The 15037-nt window shown below is 47.4% G+C and overlaps 2 protein-coding genes across 3 annotated transcripts in view; one reads left to right on the top strand and one right to left on the bottom strand.

Annotated features, from left to right (window-relative positions):
- The window catches only part of GSTM2 (glutathione S-transferase mu 2), a 295697-nt gene that overhangs the window by 179651 nt on the left and 101009 nt on the right, over positions 1-15037 (bottom strand). The window lies entirely within an intron of this gene.
- LOC129137371 (neuroblastoma breakpoint family member 10) overlaps positions 1-15037 on the top strand; it is an 81954-nt gene that overhangs the window by 8817 nt on the left and 58100 nt on the right. Inside the window, 15 exon segments of the mRNA XM_054668630.2 lie at positions 76-287; positions 1230-1335; positions 2171-2385; positions 3437-3509; positions 3973-4184; positions 5127-5232; positions 6068-6282; positions 7334-7406; positions 7870-8081; positions 9024-9129; positions 9965-10179; positions 11231-11303; positions 11767-11978; positions 12921-13026; positions 13862-14076. Of these exon segments, the coding sequence (XP_054524605.2) occupies positions 76-287; positions 1230-1335; positions 2171-2385; positions 3437-3509; positions 3973-4184; positions 5127-5232; positions 6068-6282; positions 7334-7406; positions 7870-8081; positions 9024-9129; positions 9965-10179; positions 11231-11303; positions 11767-11978; positions 12921-13026; positions 13862-14076 (2351 nt within the window).

The raw sequence follows: 15037 nt of genomic DNA on the forward strand, positions 1-15037 counted from the left end.
ACCAGCTAGGACTCCCTGGGGTCCAATCCCTCTGTGTTTAATCTTCTGTCATCTCTGTCCCACCTGGCTCATCAGGGAGGTGCAGAAGGCTGAAGAGAGCAAAGTCCCTGAGGACTCACTGGAGGAATGTGCCATCACTTGTTCAAATAGCCACGGCCCTTGTGACTCCAACCAGCCTCACAAGAACATCAAAATCACATTTGAGGAAGACGAAGTCAACTCACCTCTGGTTGTAGACAGAGAATCCTCTCATGGTGAATGTCAGGATGCTCTAAACATTCTCCCAGGTAGCCTCTATTTTCCTTGTGTCTCATACCTCTGTCTAGGCTATGGAAGATCAATTCTGAGGACAGGCTGTATATACACATACTGTTATTGTTTTAGTCAGAAACTAGGATGGAGCTAGGTGCTGTGACTCACACATATAATCACAGCACTTTGGAAGGCCCAAGTGGGAGGATGACTTGAGTTCAGGAGTTGAAGACCAGCCTGGACAATATGGTGAAACCCATCTTTACAAAGAATACAAAAAATTAGGCAGGCATGGTGCTGCATGCCTATAGTCCCAACTGCTCAGGAGACTTAGGTGGGAGGATCGGCTGAGACGATCCTATCTATTAGTTCTTCATTCTGCTGTTTCTAAATTAACACAAATTTTATTAGCATTTGGGCATATTTCCTTCATGGCCTTATGGTGTTATGTGTCACACTTTATGCTTCAGATATGATTCTTAAAATCATAACTGAAGATATGATTTAAAAATCAAAGATTTTAAAAATCTTTGGCATACTTGTCCTTGAAATTCCCAGTAAAAGGGAAACCATCAGTCCCATAGTCCTAGGGGCCTTCCCGACTGTACAAGAAATCACTACTCATGCCCCAGTGCAGTGTTTTAGAGGAGAGGCTGCAAGGCTTGGGAAAGTGGCCCCGCATTCAGAGTCAGACCTCAGGGACTGTGAATTCTGACTCCACTTCGTTGTGGTTGAATCATCTTGTCAGATGATTCCTTGATGTGCCCTTGAGGTTCTCTTTCTTCATCTCTAAATTTTGGAGGATCAGATGCCAGAAAGTCAGGAGACTGAAGAGCAAAGATGTGGAAATCCCTGTCTAGACCCTGGTACTGGGGAGAGTTTTGTCCTTGGGATGGACCTGGCTTCTGCCCTGTAGGCAATGACCACAGCAGCATGTCCAGCCTTCCACTGAGGCAGGCGTGTCTGTCTTTTCTCAGAATATGAAGAGTGCGAAGACCTCATAAAATCTATGCTGAGGAATGAGCGACGACAGTTCAAGGAGGAGAAGCTTGCGGAGCAGCTCAAGCAAGCTGAGGAGCTCAGGTGAGGGGACCCCATGGGGGCAGGCAGGGGGGCAGGTGTGTACATCTCTGAAGTACAACAGCTCGGTGGGGAGAAATAAGAACGAAGCTGGGCCAGGGGAAGGGCAGGAATTGCCATGGCAGGCTCGCAACACACAAGTATTTATCAAGCAGAGAAGAAGTATAATAAAAATGTATGGGTTGCAGTTGTTTGTCAGGGCCTTGTTTTCTCTTTTTCGAGCAAGTAATTGTTGATGTGAAATTTACATAACACAGAATTAACCAAAGGAGTGTGAACCACACAGCAGCATTCAGTATACTCAAAATGGTGTGCCGTCACCACCCCACTTACCCTGAGTGAGAATCACCTCCTGACTGACTGCGGCTTCTCATTCTTTCACTCAATCAATGTTGCCTTCTCGACCCTGTCATTCTTTTCTTCTTTCGTCTTTTCAATTCGCCCCATCTGCATCTGGCCTCATTTCTGTACATGGCTTTGTATCTAGTGGCCGCAAGATGCACTATGTGTATTTTCACATGGAAATGTCCATGGCCAGAGTGAGGAACTGAAAGGATGTCTTTTTGAAACGGAATTAGGAAGACACCTACTTTTGTTTACAGAAGGGAAAGATGAATGGAACATCATCGAGGATCTTGCAGGAGCCCTCTCTGATACAGAGGAAGCCTGTAAACCATTTTCTGTTCTTTCTCTTGGCCACAGACATTCCTTTCAACATGTGCTGACCTTCTGCTTGAAGGTCTCCTTGAGGACATTGTCTCAGAAGTCTCTGTTGCAATATTTGAACGGATCACTCAACCCTTTCTACTCTTAAATTTTCTCTACCGTCTCACCTTAGGCAATATAAAGTCCTGGCTCACTCTCAGGAACGAGAGCTGACCCAGTTAAAGGAGAAGTTACGGGAAGGGAGAGATGCCGCCCGCTCATTGAATGAGCATCTCCAGGCCCTCCTCACTCCGGATGAGCCGGACAAGTCCCAGGGGCAGGACCTCCAAGAACAGCTGGCTGAGGGGTGTAGACTGGCACAGCAACTTGTCCAAAAGCTCAGCCCAGGTAAGGTGGCCATAGGCCCTGATGACCCAAAACCCCAGGCTTATGAGAGGCTCCAGACCTCCATAGTTTCACAATGACAGTTGTATCAGTGGGGTTTTTTTCTGCTACACCTATGTGGCCATGACATGACCAGGACTTCCTGGGTAAGAACAGAGATGGGAAACCCATGGGTTTGGAGGTCACAGTATTGCAAGTGTCCCTCCTTCCTTGATGGAAGGTGGCCTTTGGAGCAAGAGGCAGCATCTATCTAGTTTTAAAGGACAGGAAGGGGGCTGTGATGGGAGGGCGCTCGTTGGAGTGAAAAGAGCTCTGGGCTAAGAATGAAGGTTCCCAGGCTGTCTTTTTGGCAATGTTCTTAGTAAGTGTCGGTGAGTGAGTGATTTATCTTTCCAGAGTTTCTCTCTCTCCACGTGCAAAGGCAGACAAATTGTCTCTTGCAAGGGTCTGAAGCATCCAAATATGGGAACACTTACGAATGCTTTTCAAAATGAGATGAAGCCCCTCTCCATGTGGTGTTGGAGAAGGCACTTGATGTGGGGGCATTTGGTGGTAGGAAGTGCTTCAGACTGGAGCACTCCCCATGGATAGAATGTCCCTGAATAACACAGCAGAAGCCACATGGAGGGCCTGTGCAGTCTCATGACGCATAGAGGACTGTGGGACAAGTTTGTCCTCTCCTAAGAGAAAGAATGAGGTTTGAAATGCGAACTGTGACAGGACACCAAGCCTGTTCCTGGGAATCAGATCTGTGGCAGGGTGGGGGAGACAGCTGCCAAAGTCCAGAGAGAGGCTGCACAAGCCTCCAGTGATATGGGAAGCAAAAGGTCTTTTCAGTATTTGGCCACATCTTGATGGTGGCCCTCCGCATCAGAAATGCATTGCCCGATGGATCAGGAAACCACGCCAGGGCATTTTGTGAAAGATAAAACATGAGAGTTTTCAGTACAATGCTGAACCATACGTAGATGTTCACGTCTCTGTGCACGTTGGGCTGACTGTGCTTGCGGAATGTGAAGTGGGAAATATCTGAACGAACATTTTGTATTTATAGAAAATGACGAAGATGAGGATGAAGATGTTCAAGTTGAGGAGGCTGAGAAAGTGCAGAAATCATCTCCCCCCAGGTAACACTGAATACTCAGGAGCAAGTAATGGGTGGTAACACATGAAAATGTCTAGGAGGCACACCCTCTCTGGCATCTATGGTGGGCCAAAAGCCCGCATCCCCTTGGCCACAGTATGTGAAATTGAACCCAGCTTAGACACAGGGTGCGGCAGCTGTCGTGTTTCTCTATGTGTGCCAAGTGTCATGTCTGTGCCATACAGGGATAGCTGAGTCTTCATCCTCCTCAGCTCCTATCTGTCCAGTGCACTGAACACCAGCTGCTGTCTTCCTCTCTGGCTCCCATGGCAGCCATGCTCTGTTGCAGAGAGAAGAGGATTGCCTGTTCCCTCTTTAAGGGAACCTCCATTTTGCTTTCTGGGACCACTCTCTTAATGCCGCCTGTCAAAACCAGCTAGGACTCCCTGGGGTCCAATCCCTCTGTGTTTAATCTTCTGTCATCTCTGTCCCACCTGGCTCATCAGGGAGGTGCAGAAGGCTGAAGAGAGCAAAGTCCCTGAGGACTCACTGGAGGAATGTGCCATCACTTGTTCAAATAGCCACGGCCCTTGTGACTCCAACCAGCCTCACAAGAACATCAAAATCACATTTGAGGAAGACGAAGTCAACTCACCTCTGGTTGTAGACAGAGAATCCTCTCATGGTGAATGTCAGGATGCTCTAAACATTCTCCCAGGTAGCCTCTATTTTCCTTGTGTCTCATACCTCTGTCTAGGCTATGGAAGATCAATTCTGAGGACAGGCTGTATATACACATACTGTTATTGTTTTAGTCAGAAACTAGGATGGAGCTAGGTGCTGTGACTCACACATATAATCACAGCACTTTGGAAGGCCCAAGTGGGAGGATGACTTGAGTTCAGGAGTTGAAGACCAGCCTGGACAATATGGTGAAACCCATCTTTACAAAGAATACAAAAAATTAGGCAGGCATGGTGCTGCATGCCTATAGTCCCAACTGCTCAGGAGACTTAGGTGGGAGGATCGGCTGAGACGATCCTATCTATTAGTTCTTCATTCTGCTGTTTCTAAATTAACACAAATTTTATTAGCATTTGGGCATATTTCCTTCATGGCCTTATGGTGTTATGTGTCACACTTTATGCTTCAGATATGATTCTTAAAATCATAACTGAAGATATGATTTAAAAATCAAAGATTTTAAAAATCTTTGGCATACTTGTCCTTGAAATTCCCAGTAAAAGGGAAACCATCAGTCCCATAGTCCTAGGGGCCTTCCCGACTGTACAAGAAATCACTACTCATGCCCCAGTGCAGTGTTTTAGAGGAGAGGCTGCAAGGCTTGGGAAAGTGGCCCCGCATTCAGAGTCAGACCTCAGGGACTGTGAATTCTGACTCCACTTCGTTGTGGTTGAATCATCTTGTCAGATGATTCCTTGATGTGCCCTTGAGGTTCTCTTTCTTCATCTCTAAATTTTGGAGGATCAGATGCCAGAAAGTCAGGAGACTGAAGAGCAAAGATGTGGAAATCCCTGTCTAGACCCTGGTACTGGGGAGAGTTTTGTCCTTGGGATGGACCTGGCTTCTGCCCTGTAGGCAATGACCACAGCAGCATGTCCAGCCTTCCACTGAGGCAGGCGTGTCTGTCTTTTCTCAGAATATGAAGAGTGCGAAGACCTCATAAAATCTATGCTGAGGAATGAGCGACGACAGTTCAAGGAGGAGAAGCTTGCGGAGCAGCTCAAGCAAGCTGAGGAGCTCAGGTGAGGGGACCCCATGGGGGCAGGCAGGGGGGCAGGTGTGTACATCTCTGAAGTACAACAGCTCGGTGGGGAGAAATAAGAACGAAGCTGGGCCAGGGGAAGGGCAGGAATTGCCATGGCAGGCTCGCAACACACAAGTATTTATCAAGCAGAGAAGAAGTATAATAAAAATGTATGGGTTGCAGTTGTTTGTCAGGGCCTTGTTTTCTCTTTTTCGAGCAAGTAATTGTTGATGTGAAATTTACATAACACAGAATTAACCAAAGGAGTGTGAACCACACAGCAGCATTCAGTATACTCAAAATGGTGTGCCGTCACCACCCCACTTACCCTGAGTGAGAATCACCTCCTGACTGACTGCGGCTTCTCATTCTTTCACTCAATCAATGTTGCCTTCTCGACCCTGTCATTCTTTTCTTCTTTCGTCTTTTCAATTCGCCCCATCTGCATCTGGCCTCATTTCTGTACATGGCTTTGTATCTAGTGGCCGCAAGATGCACTATGTGTATTTTCACATGGAAATGTCCATGGCCAGAGTGAGGAACTGAAAGGATGTCTTTTTGAAACGGAATTAGGAAGACACCTACTTTTGTTTACAGAAGGGAAAGATGAATGGAACATCATCGAGGATCTTGCAGGAGCCCTCTCTGATACAGAGGAAGCCTGTAAACCATTTTCTGTTCTTTCTCTTGGCCACAGACATTCCTTTCAACATGTGCTGACCTTCTGCTTGAAGGTCTCCTTGAGGACATTGTCTCAGAAGTCTCTGTTGCAATATTTGAACGGATCACTCAACCCTTTCTACTCTTAAATTTTCTCTACCGTCTCACCTTAGGCAATATAAAGTCCTGGCTCACTCTCAGGAACGAGAGCTGACCCAGTTAAAGGAGAAGTTACGGGAAGGGAGAGATGCCGCCCGCTCATTGAATGAGCATCTCCAGGCCCTCCTCATTCCGGATGAGCCGGACAAGTCCCAGGGGCAGGACCTCCAAGAACAGCTGGCTGAGGGGTGTAGACTGGCACAGCAACTTGTCCAAAAGCTCAGCCCAGGTAAGGTGGCCATAGGCCCTGATGACCCAAAACCCCAGGCTTATGAGAGGCTCCAGACCTCCATAGTTTCACAATGACAGTTGTATCAGTGGGGTTTTTTTCTGCTACACCTATGTGGCCATGACATGACCAGGACTTCCTGGGTAAGAACAGAGATGGGAAACCCATGGGTTTGGAGGTCACAGTATTGCAAGTGTCCCTCCTTCCTTGATGGAAGGTGGTCTTTGGAGCAAGAGGCAGCATCTATCTAGTTTTAAAGGACAGGAAGGGGGCTGTGATGGGAGGGCGCTCGTTGGAGTGAAAAGAGCTCTGGGCTAAGAATGAAGGTTCCCAGGCTGTCTTTTTGGCAATGTTCTTAGTAAGTGTCGGTGAGTGAGTGATTTATCTTTCCAGAGTTTCTCTCTCTCCATGTGCAAAGGCAGACAAATTGTCTCTTGCAAGGGTCTGAAGCATCCAAATATGGGAACACTTACGAATGCTTTTCAAAATGAGATGAAGCCCCTCTCCATGTGGTGTTGGAGAAGGCACTTGATGTGGGGGCATTTGGTGGTAGGAAGTGCTTCAGACTGGAGCACTCCCCATGGATAGAATGTCCCTGAATAACACAGCAGAAGCCACATGGAGGGCCTGTGCAGTCTCATGACGCATAGAGGACTGTGGGACAAGTTTGTCCTCTCCTAAGAGAAAGAATGAGGTTTGAAATGCGAACTGTGACAGGACACCAAGCCTGTTCCTGGGAATCAGATCTGTGGCAGGGTGGGGGAGACAGCTGCCAAAGTCCAGAGAGAGGCTGCACAAGCCTCCAGTGATATGGGAAGCAAAAGGTCTTTTCAGTATTTGGCCACATCTTGATGGTGGCCCTCCGCATCAGAAATGCATTGCCCGATGGATCAGGAAACCACGCCAGGGCATTTTGTGAAAGATAAAACATGAGAGTTTTCAGTACAATGCTGAACCATACGTAGATGTTCACGTCTCTGTGCACGTTGGGCTGACTGTGCTTGCGGAATGTGAAGTGGGAAATATCTGAACGAACATTTTGTATTTATAGAAAATGACGAAGATGAGGATGAAGATGTTCAAGTTGAGGAGGCTGAGAAAGTGCAGAAATCATCTCCCCCCAGGTAACACTGAATACTCAGGAGCAAGTAATGGGTGGTAACACATGAAAATGTCTAGGAGGCACACCCTCTCTGGCATCTATGGTGGGCCAAAAGCCCGCATCCCCTTGGCCACAGTATGTGAAATTGAACCCAGCTTAGACACAGGGTGCGGCAGCTGTCGTGTTTCTCTATGTGTGCCAAGTGTCATGTCTGTGCCATACAGGGATAGCTGAGTCTTCATCCTCCTCAGCTCCTATCTGTCCAGTGCACTGAACACCAGCTGCTGTCTTCCTCTCTGGCTCCCATGGCAGCCATGCTCTGTTGCAGAGAGAAGAGGATTGCCTGTTCCCTCTTTAAGGGAACCTCCATTTTGCTTTCTGGGACCACTCTCTTAATGCCGCCTGTCAAAACCAGCTAGGACTCCCTGGGGTCCAATCCCTCTGTGTTTAATCTTCTGTCATCTCTGTCCCACCTGGCTCATCAGGGAGGTGCAGAAGGCTGAAGAGAGCAAAGTCCCTGAGGACTCACTGGAGGAATGTGCCATCACTTGTTCAAATAGCCACGGCCCTTGTGACTCCAACCAGCCTCACAAGAACATCAAAATCACATTTGAGGAAGACGAAGTCAACTCACCTCTGGTTGTAGACAGAGAATCCTCTCATGGTGAATGTCAGGATGCTCTAAACATTCTCCCAGGTAGCCTCTATTTTCCTTGTGTCTCATACCTCTGTCTAGGCTATGGAAGATCAATTCTGAGGACAGGCTGTATATACACATACTGTTATTGTTTTAGTCAGAAACTAGGATGGAGCTAGGTGCTGTGACTCACACATATAATCACAGCACTTTGGAAGGCCCAAGTGGGAGGATGACTTGAGTTCAGGAGTTGAAGACCAGCCTGGACAATATGGTGAAACCCATCTTTACAAAGAATACAAAAAATTAGGCAGGCATGGTGCTGCATGCCTATAGTCCCAACTGCTCAGGAGACTTAGGTGGGAGGATCGGCTGAGACGATCCTATCTATTAGTTCTTCATTCTGCTGTTTCTAAATTAACACAAATTTTATTAGCATTTGGGCATATTTCCTTCATGGCCTTATGGTGTTATGTGTCACACTTTATGCTTCAGATATGATTCTTAAAATCATAACTGAAGATATGATTTAAAAATCAAAGATTTTAAAAATCTTTGGCATACTTGTCCTTGAAATTCCCAGTAAAAGGGAAACCATCAGTCCCATAGTCCTAGGGGCCTTCCCGACTGTACAAGAAATCACTACTCATGCCCCAGTGCAGTGTTTTAGAGGAGAGGCTGCAAGGCTTGGGAAAGTGGCCCCGCATTCAGAGTCAGACCTCAGGGACTGTGAATTCTGACTCCACTTCGTTGTGGTTGAATCATCTTGTCAGATGATTCCTTGATGTGCCCTTGAGGTTCTCTTTCTTCATCTCTAAATTTTGGAGGATCAGATGCCAGAAAGTCAGGAGACTGAAGAGCAAAGATGTGGAAATCCCTGTCTAGACCCTGGTACTGGGGAGAGTTTTGTCCTTGGGATGGACCTGGCTTCTGCCCTGTAGGCAATGACCACAGCAGCATGTCCAGCCTTCCACTGAGGCAGGCGTGTCTGTCTTTTCTCAGAATATGAAGAGTGCGAAGACCTCATAAAATCTATGCTGAGGAATGAGCGACGACAGTTCAAGGAGGAGAAGCTTGCGGAGCAGCTCAAGCAAGCTGAGGAGCTCAGGTGAGGGGACCCCATGGGGGCAGGCAGGGGGGCAGGTGTGTACATCTCTGAAGTACAACAGCTCGGTGGGGAGAAATAAGAACGAAGCTGGGCCAGGGGAAGGGCAGGAATTGCCATGGCAGGCTCGCAACACACAAGTATTTATCAAGCAGAGAAGAAGTATAATAAAAATGTATGGGTTGCAGTTGTTTGTCAGGGCCTTGTTTTCTCTTTTTCGAGCAAGTAATTGTTGATGTGAAATTTACATAACACAGAATTAACCAAAGGAGTGTGAACCACACAGCAGCATTCAGTATACTCAAAATGGTGTGCCGTCACCACCCCACTTACCCTGAGTGAGAATCACCTCCTGACTGACTGCGGCTTCTCATTCTTTCACTCAATCAATGTTGCCTTCTCGACCCTGTCATTCTTTTCTTCTTTCGTCTTTTCAATTCGCCCCATCTGCATCTGGCCTCATTTCTGTACATGGCTTTGTATCTAGTGGCCGCAAGATGCACTATGTGTATTTTCACATGGAAATGTCCATGGCCAGAGTGAGGAACTGAAAGGATGTCTTTTTGAAACGGAATTAGGAAGACACCTACTTTTGTTTACAGAAGGGAAAGATGAATGGAACATCATCGAGGATCTTGCAGGAGCCCTCTCTGATACAGAGGAAGCCTGTAAACCATTTTCTGTTCTTTCTCTTGGCCACAGACATTCCTTTCAACATGTGCTGACCTTCTGCTTGAAGGTCTCCTTGAGGACATTGTCTCAGAAGTCTCTGTTGCAATATTTGAACGGATCACTCAACCCTTTCTACTCTTAAATTTTCTCTACCGTCTCACCTTAGGCAATATAAAGTCCTGGCTCACTCTCAGGAACGAGAGCTGACCCAGTTAAAGGAGAAGTTACGGGAAGGGAGAGATGCCGCCCGCTCATTGAATGAGCATCTCCAGGCCCTCCTCACTCCGGATGAGCCGGACAAGTCCCAGGGGCAGGACCTCCAAGAACAGCTGGCTGAGGGGTGTAGACTGGCACAGCAACTTGTCCAAAAGCTCAGCCCAGGTAAGGTGGCCATAGGCCCTGATGACCCAAAACCCCAGGCTTATGAGAGGCTCCAGACCTCCATAGTTTCACAATGACAGTTGTATCAGTGGGGTTTTTTTCTGCTACACCTATGTGGCCATGACATGACCAGGACTTCCTGGGTAAGAACAGAGATGGGAAACCCATGGGTTTGGAGGTCACAGTATTGCAAGTGTCCCTCCTTCCTTGATGGAAGGTGGTCTTTGGAGCAAGAGGCAGCATCTATCTAGTTTTAAAGGACAGGAAGGGGGCTGTGATGGGAGGGCGCTCGTTGGAGTGAAAAGAGCTCTGGGCTAAGAATGAAGGTTCCCAGGCTGTCTTTTTGGCAATGTTCTTAGTAAGTGTCGGTGAGTGAGTGATTTATCTTTCCAGAGTTTCTCTCTCTCCACGTGCAAAGGCAGACAAATTGTCTCTTGCAAGGGTCTGAAGCATCCAAATATGGGAACACTTACGAATGCTTTTCAAAATGAGATGAAGCCCCTCTCCATGTGGTGTTGGAGAAGGCACTTGATGTGGGGGCATTTGGTGGTAGGAAGTGCTTCAGACTGGAGCACTCCCCATGGATAGAATGTCCCTGAATAACACAGCAGAAGCCACATGGAGGGCCTGTGCAGTCTCATGACGCATAGAGGACTGTGGGACAAGTTTGTCCTCTCCTAAGAGAAAGAATGAGGTTTGAAATGCGAACTGTGACAGGACACCAAGCCTGTTCCTGGGAATCAGATCTGTGGCAGGGTGGGGGAGACAGCTGCCAAAGTCCAGAGAGAGGCTGCACAAGCCTCCAGTGATATGGGAAGCAAAAGGTCTTTTCAGTATTTGGCCACATCTTGATGGTGGCCCTCCGCATCAGAAATGCATTGCCCGATGGATCAGGAAACCACGCCAGGGCATTTTGTGAAAGATAAAACATGAGAGTTTTCAGTACAATGCTGAACCATACGTAGATGTTCACGTCTCTGTGCACGTTGGGCTGACTGTGCTTGCGGAATGTGAAGTGGGAAATATCTGAACGAACATTTTGTATTTATAGAAAATGACGAAGATGAGGATGAAGATGTTCAAGTTGAGGAGGCTGAGAAAGTGCAGAAATCATCTCCCCCCAGGTAACACTGAATACTCAGGAGCAAGTAATGGGTGGTAACACATGAAAATGTCTAGGAGGCACACCCTCTCTGGCATCTATGGTGGGCCAAAAGCCCGCATCCCCTTGGCCACAGTATGTGAAATTGAACCCAGCTTAGACACAGGGTGCGGCAGCTGTCGTGTTTCTCTATGTGTGCCAAGTGTCATGTCTGTGCCATACAGGGATAGCTGAGTCTTCATCCTCCTCAGCTCCTATCTGTCCAGTGCACTGAACACCAGCTGCTGTCTTCCTCTCTGGCTCCCATGGCAGCCATGCTCTGTTGCAGAGAGAAGAGGATTGCCTGTTCCCTCTTTAAGGGAACCTCCATTTTGCTTTCTGGGACCACTCTCTTAATGCCGCCTGTCAAAACCAGCTAGGACTCCCTGGGGTCCAATCCCTCTGTGTTTAATCTTCTGTCATCTCTGTCCCACCTGGCTCATCAGGGAGGTGCAGAAGGCTGAAGAGAGCAAAGTCCCTGAGGACTCACTGGAGGAATGTGCCATCACTTGTTCAAATAGCCACGGCCCTTGTGACTCCAACCAGCCTCACAAGAACATCAAAATCACATTTGAGGAAGACGAAGTCAACTCACCTCTGGTTGTAGACAGAGAATCCTCTCATGGTGAATGTCAGGATGCTCTAAACATTCTCCCAGGTAGCCTCTATTTTCCTTGTGTCTCATACCTCTGTCTAGGCTATGGAAGATCAATTCTGAGGACAGGCTGTATATACACATACTGTTATTGTTTTAGTCAGAAACTAGGATGGAGCTAGGTGCTGTGACTCACACATATAATCACAGCACTTTGGAAGGCCCAAGTGGGAGGATGACTTGAGTTCAGGAGTTGAAGACCAGCCTGGACAATATGGTGAAACCCATCTTTACAAAGAATACAAAAAATTAGGCAGGCATGGTGCTGCATGCCTATAGTCCCAACTGCTCAGGAGACTTAGGTGGGAGGATCGGCTGAGACGATCCTATCTATTAGTTCTTCATTCTGCTGTTTCTAAATTAACACAAATTTTATTAGCATTTGGGCATATTTCCTTCATGGCCTTATGGTGTTATGTGTCACACTTTATGCTTCAGATATGATTCTTAAAATCATAACTGAAGATATGATTTAAAAATCAAAGATTTTAAAAATCTTTGGCATACTTGTCCTTGAAATTCCCAGTAAAAGGGAAACCATCAGTCCCATAGTCCTAGGGGCCTTCCCGACTGTACAAGAAATCACTACTCATGCCCCAGTGCAGTGTTTTAGAGGAGAGGCTGCAAGGCTTGGGAAAGTGGCCCCGCATTCAGAGTCAGACCTCAGGGACTGTGAATTCTGACTCCACTTCGTTGTGGTTGAATCATCTTGTCAGATGATTCCTTGATGTGCCCTTGAGGTTCTCTTTCTTCATCTCTAAATTTTGGAGGATCAGATGCCAGAAAGTCAGGAGACTGAAGAGCAAAGATGTGGAAATCCCTGTCTAGACCCTGGTACTGGGGAGAGTTTTGTCCTTGGGATGGACCTGGCTTCTGCCCTGTAGGCAATGACCACAGCAGCATGTCCAGCCTTCCACTGAGGCAGGCGTGTCTGTCTTTTCTCAGAATATGAAGAGTGCGAAGACCTCATAAAATCTATGCTGAGGAATGAGCGACGACAGTTCAAGGAGGAGAAGCTTGCGGAGCAGCTCAAGCAAGCTGAGGAGCTCAGGTGAGGGGACCCCATGGGGGCAGGCAGGGGGGCAGGTGTGTACATCTCTGAAGTACAACAGCTCGGTGGGGAGAAATAAGAACGAAGCTGGGCCAGGGGAAGGGCAGGAATTGCCATGGCAGGCTCGCAACACACAAGTATTTATCAAGCAGAGAAGAAGTATAATAAAAATGTATGGGTTGCAGTTGTTTGTCAGGGCCTTGTTTTCTCTTTTTCGAGCAAGTAATTGTTGATGTGAAATTTACATAACACAGAATTAACCAAAGGAGTGTGAACCACACAGCAGCATTCAGTATACTCAAAATGGTGTGCCGTCACCACCCCACTTACCCTGAGTGAGAATCACCTCCTGACTGACTGCGGCTTCTCATTCTTTCACTCAATCAATGTTGCCTTCTCGACCCTGTCATTCTTTTCTTCTTTCGTCTTTTCAATTCGCCCCATCTGCATCTGGCCTCATTTCTGTACATGGCTTTGTATCTAGTGGCCGCAAGATGCACTATGTGTATTTTCACATGGAAATGTCCATGGCCAGAGTGAGGAACTGAAAGGATGTCTTTTTGAAACGGAATTAGGAAGACACCTACTTTTGTTTACAGAAGGGAAAGATGAATGGAACATCATCGAGGATCTTGCAGGAGCCCTCTCTGATACAGAGGAAGCCTGTAAACCATTTTCTGTTCTTTCTCTTGGCCACAGACATTCCTTTCAACATGTGCTGACCTTCTGCTTGAAGGTCTCCTTGAGGACATTGTCTCAGAAGTCTCTGTTGCAATATTTGAACGGATCACTCAACCCTTTCTACTCTTAAATTTTCTCTACCGTCTCACCTTAGGCAATATAAAGTCCTGGCTCACTCTCAGGAACGAGAGCTGACCCAGTTAAAGGAGAAGTTACGGGAAGGGAGAGATGCCGCCCGCTCATTGAATGAGCATCTCCAGGCCCTCCTCACTCCGGATGAGCCGGACAAGTCCCAGGGGCAGGACCTCCAAGAACAGCTGGCTGAGGGGTGTAGACTGGCACAGCAACTTGTCCAAAAGCTCAGCCCAGGTAAGGTGGCCATAGGCCCTGATGACCCAAAACCCCAGGCTTATGAGAGGCTCCAGACCTCCATAGTTTCACAATGACAGTTGTATCAGTGGGGTTTTTTTCTGCTACACCTATGTGGCCATGACATGACCAGGACTTCCTGGGTAAGAACAGAGATGGGAAACCCATGGGTTTGGAGGTCACAGTATTGCAAGTGTCCCTCCTTCCTTGATGGAAGGTGGCCTTTGGAGCAAGAGGCAGCATCTATCTAGTTTTAAAGGACAGGAAGGGGGCTGTGATGGGAGGGCGCTCGTTGGAGTGAAAAGAGCTCTGGGCTAAGAATGAAGGTTCCCAGGCTGTCTTTTTGGCAATGTTCTTAGTAAGTGTCGGTGAGTGAGTGATTTATCTTTCCAGAGTTTCTCTCTCTCCACGTGCAAAGGCAGACAAATTGTCTCTTGCAAGGGTCTGAAGCATCCAAATATGGGAACACTTACGAATGCTTTTCAAAATGAGATGAAGCCCCTCTCCATGTGGTGTTGGAGAAGGCACTTGATGTGGGGGCATTTGGTGGTAGGAAGTGCTTCAGACTGGAGCACTCCCCATGGATAGAATGTCCCTGAATAACACAGCAGAAGCCACATGGAGGGCCTGTGCAGTCTCATGACGCATAGAGGACTGTGGGACAAGTTTGTCCTCTCCTAAGAGAAAGAATGAGGTTTGAAATGCGAACTGTGACAGGACACCAAGCCTGTTCCTGGGAATCAGATCTGTGGCAGGGTGGGGGAGACAGCTGCCAAAGTCCAGAGAGAGGCTGCACAAGCCTCCAGTGATATGGGAAGCAAAAGGTCTTTTCAGTATTTGGCCACATCTTGATGGTGGCCCTCCGCATCAGAAATGCATTGCCCGATGGATCAGGAAACCACGCCAGGGCATTTTGTGAAAGATAAAACATGAGAGTTTTCAGTACAATGCTGAACCATAC

The sequence above is a fragment of the Pan troglodytes genome, chromosome 1, assembly GCF_028858775.2.
Source record: "Pan troglodytes isolate AG18354 chromosome 1, NHGRI_mPanTro3-v2.0_pri, whole genome shotgun sequence".
NCBI lineage: Eukaryota > Metazoa > Chordata > Mammalia > Primates > Hominidae > Pan > Pan troglodytes.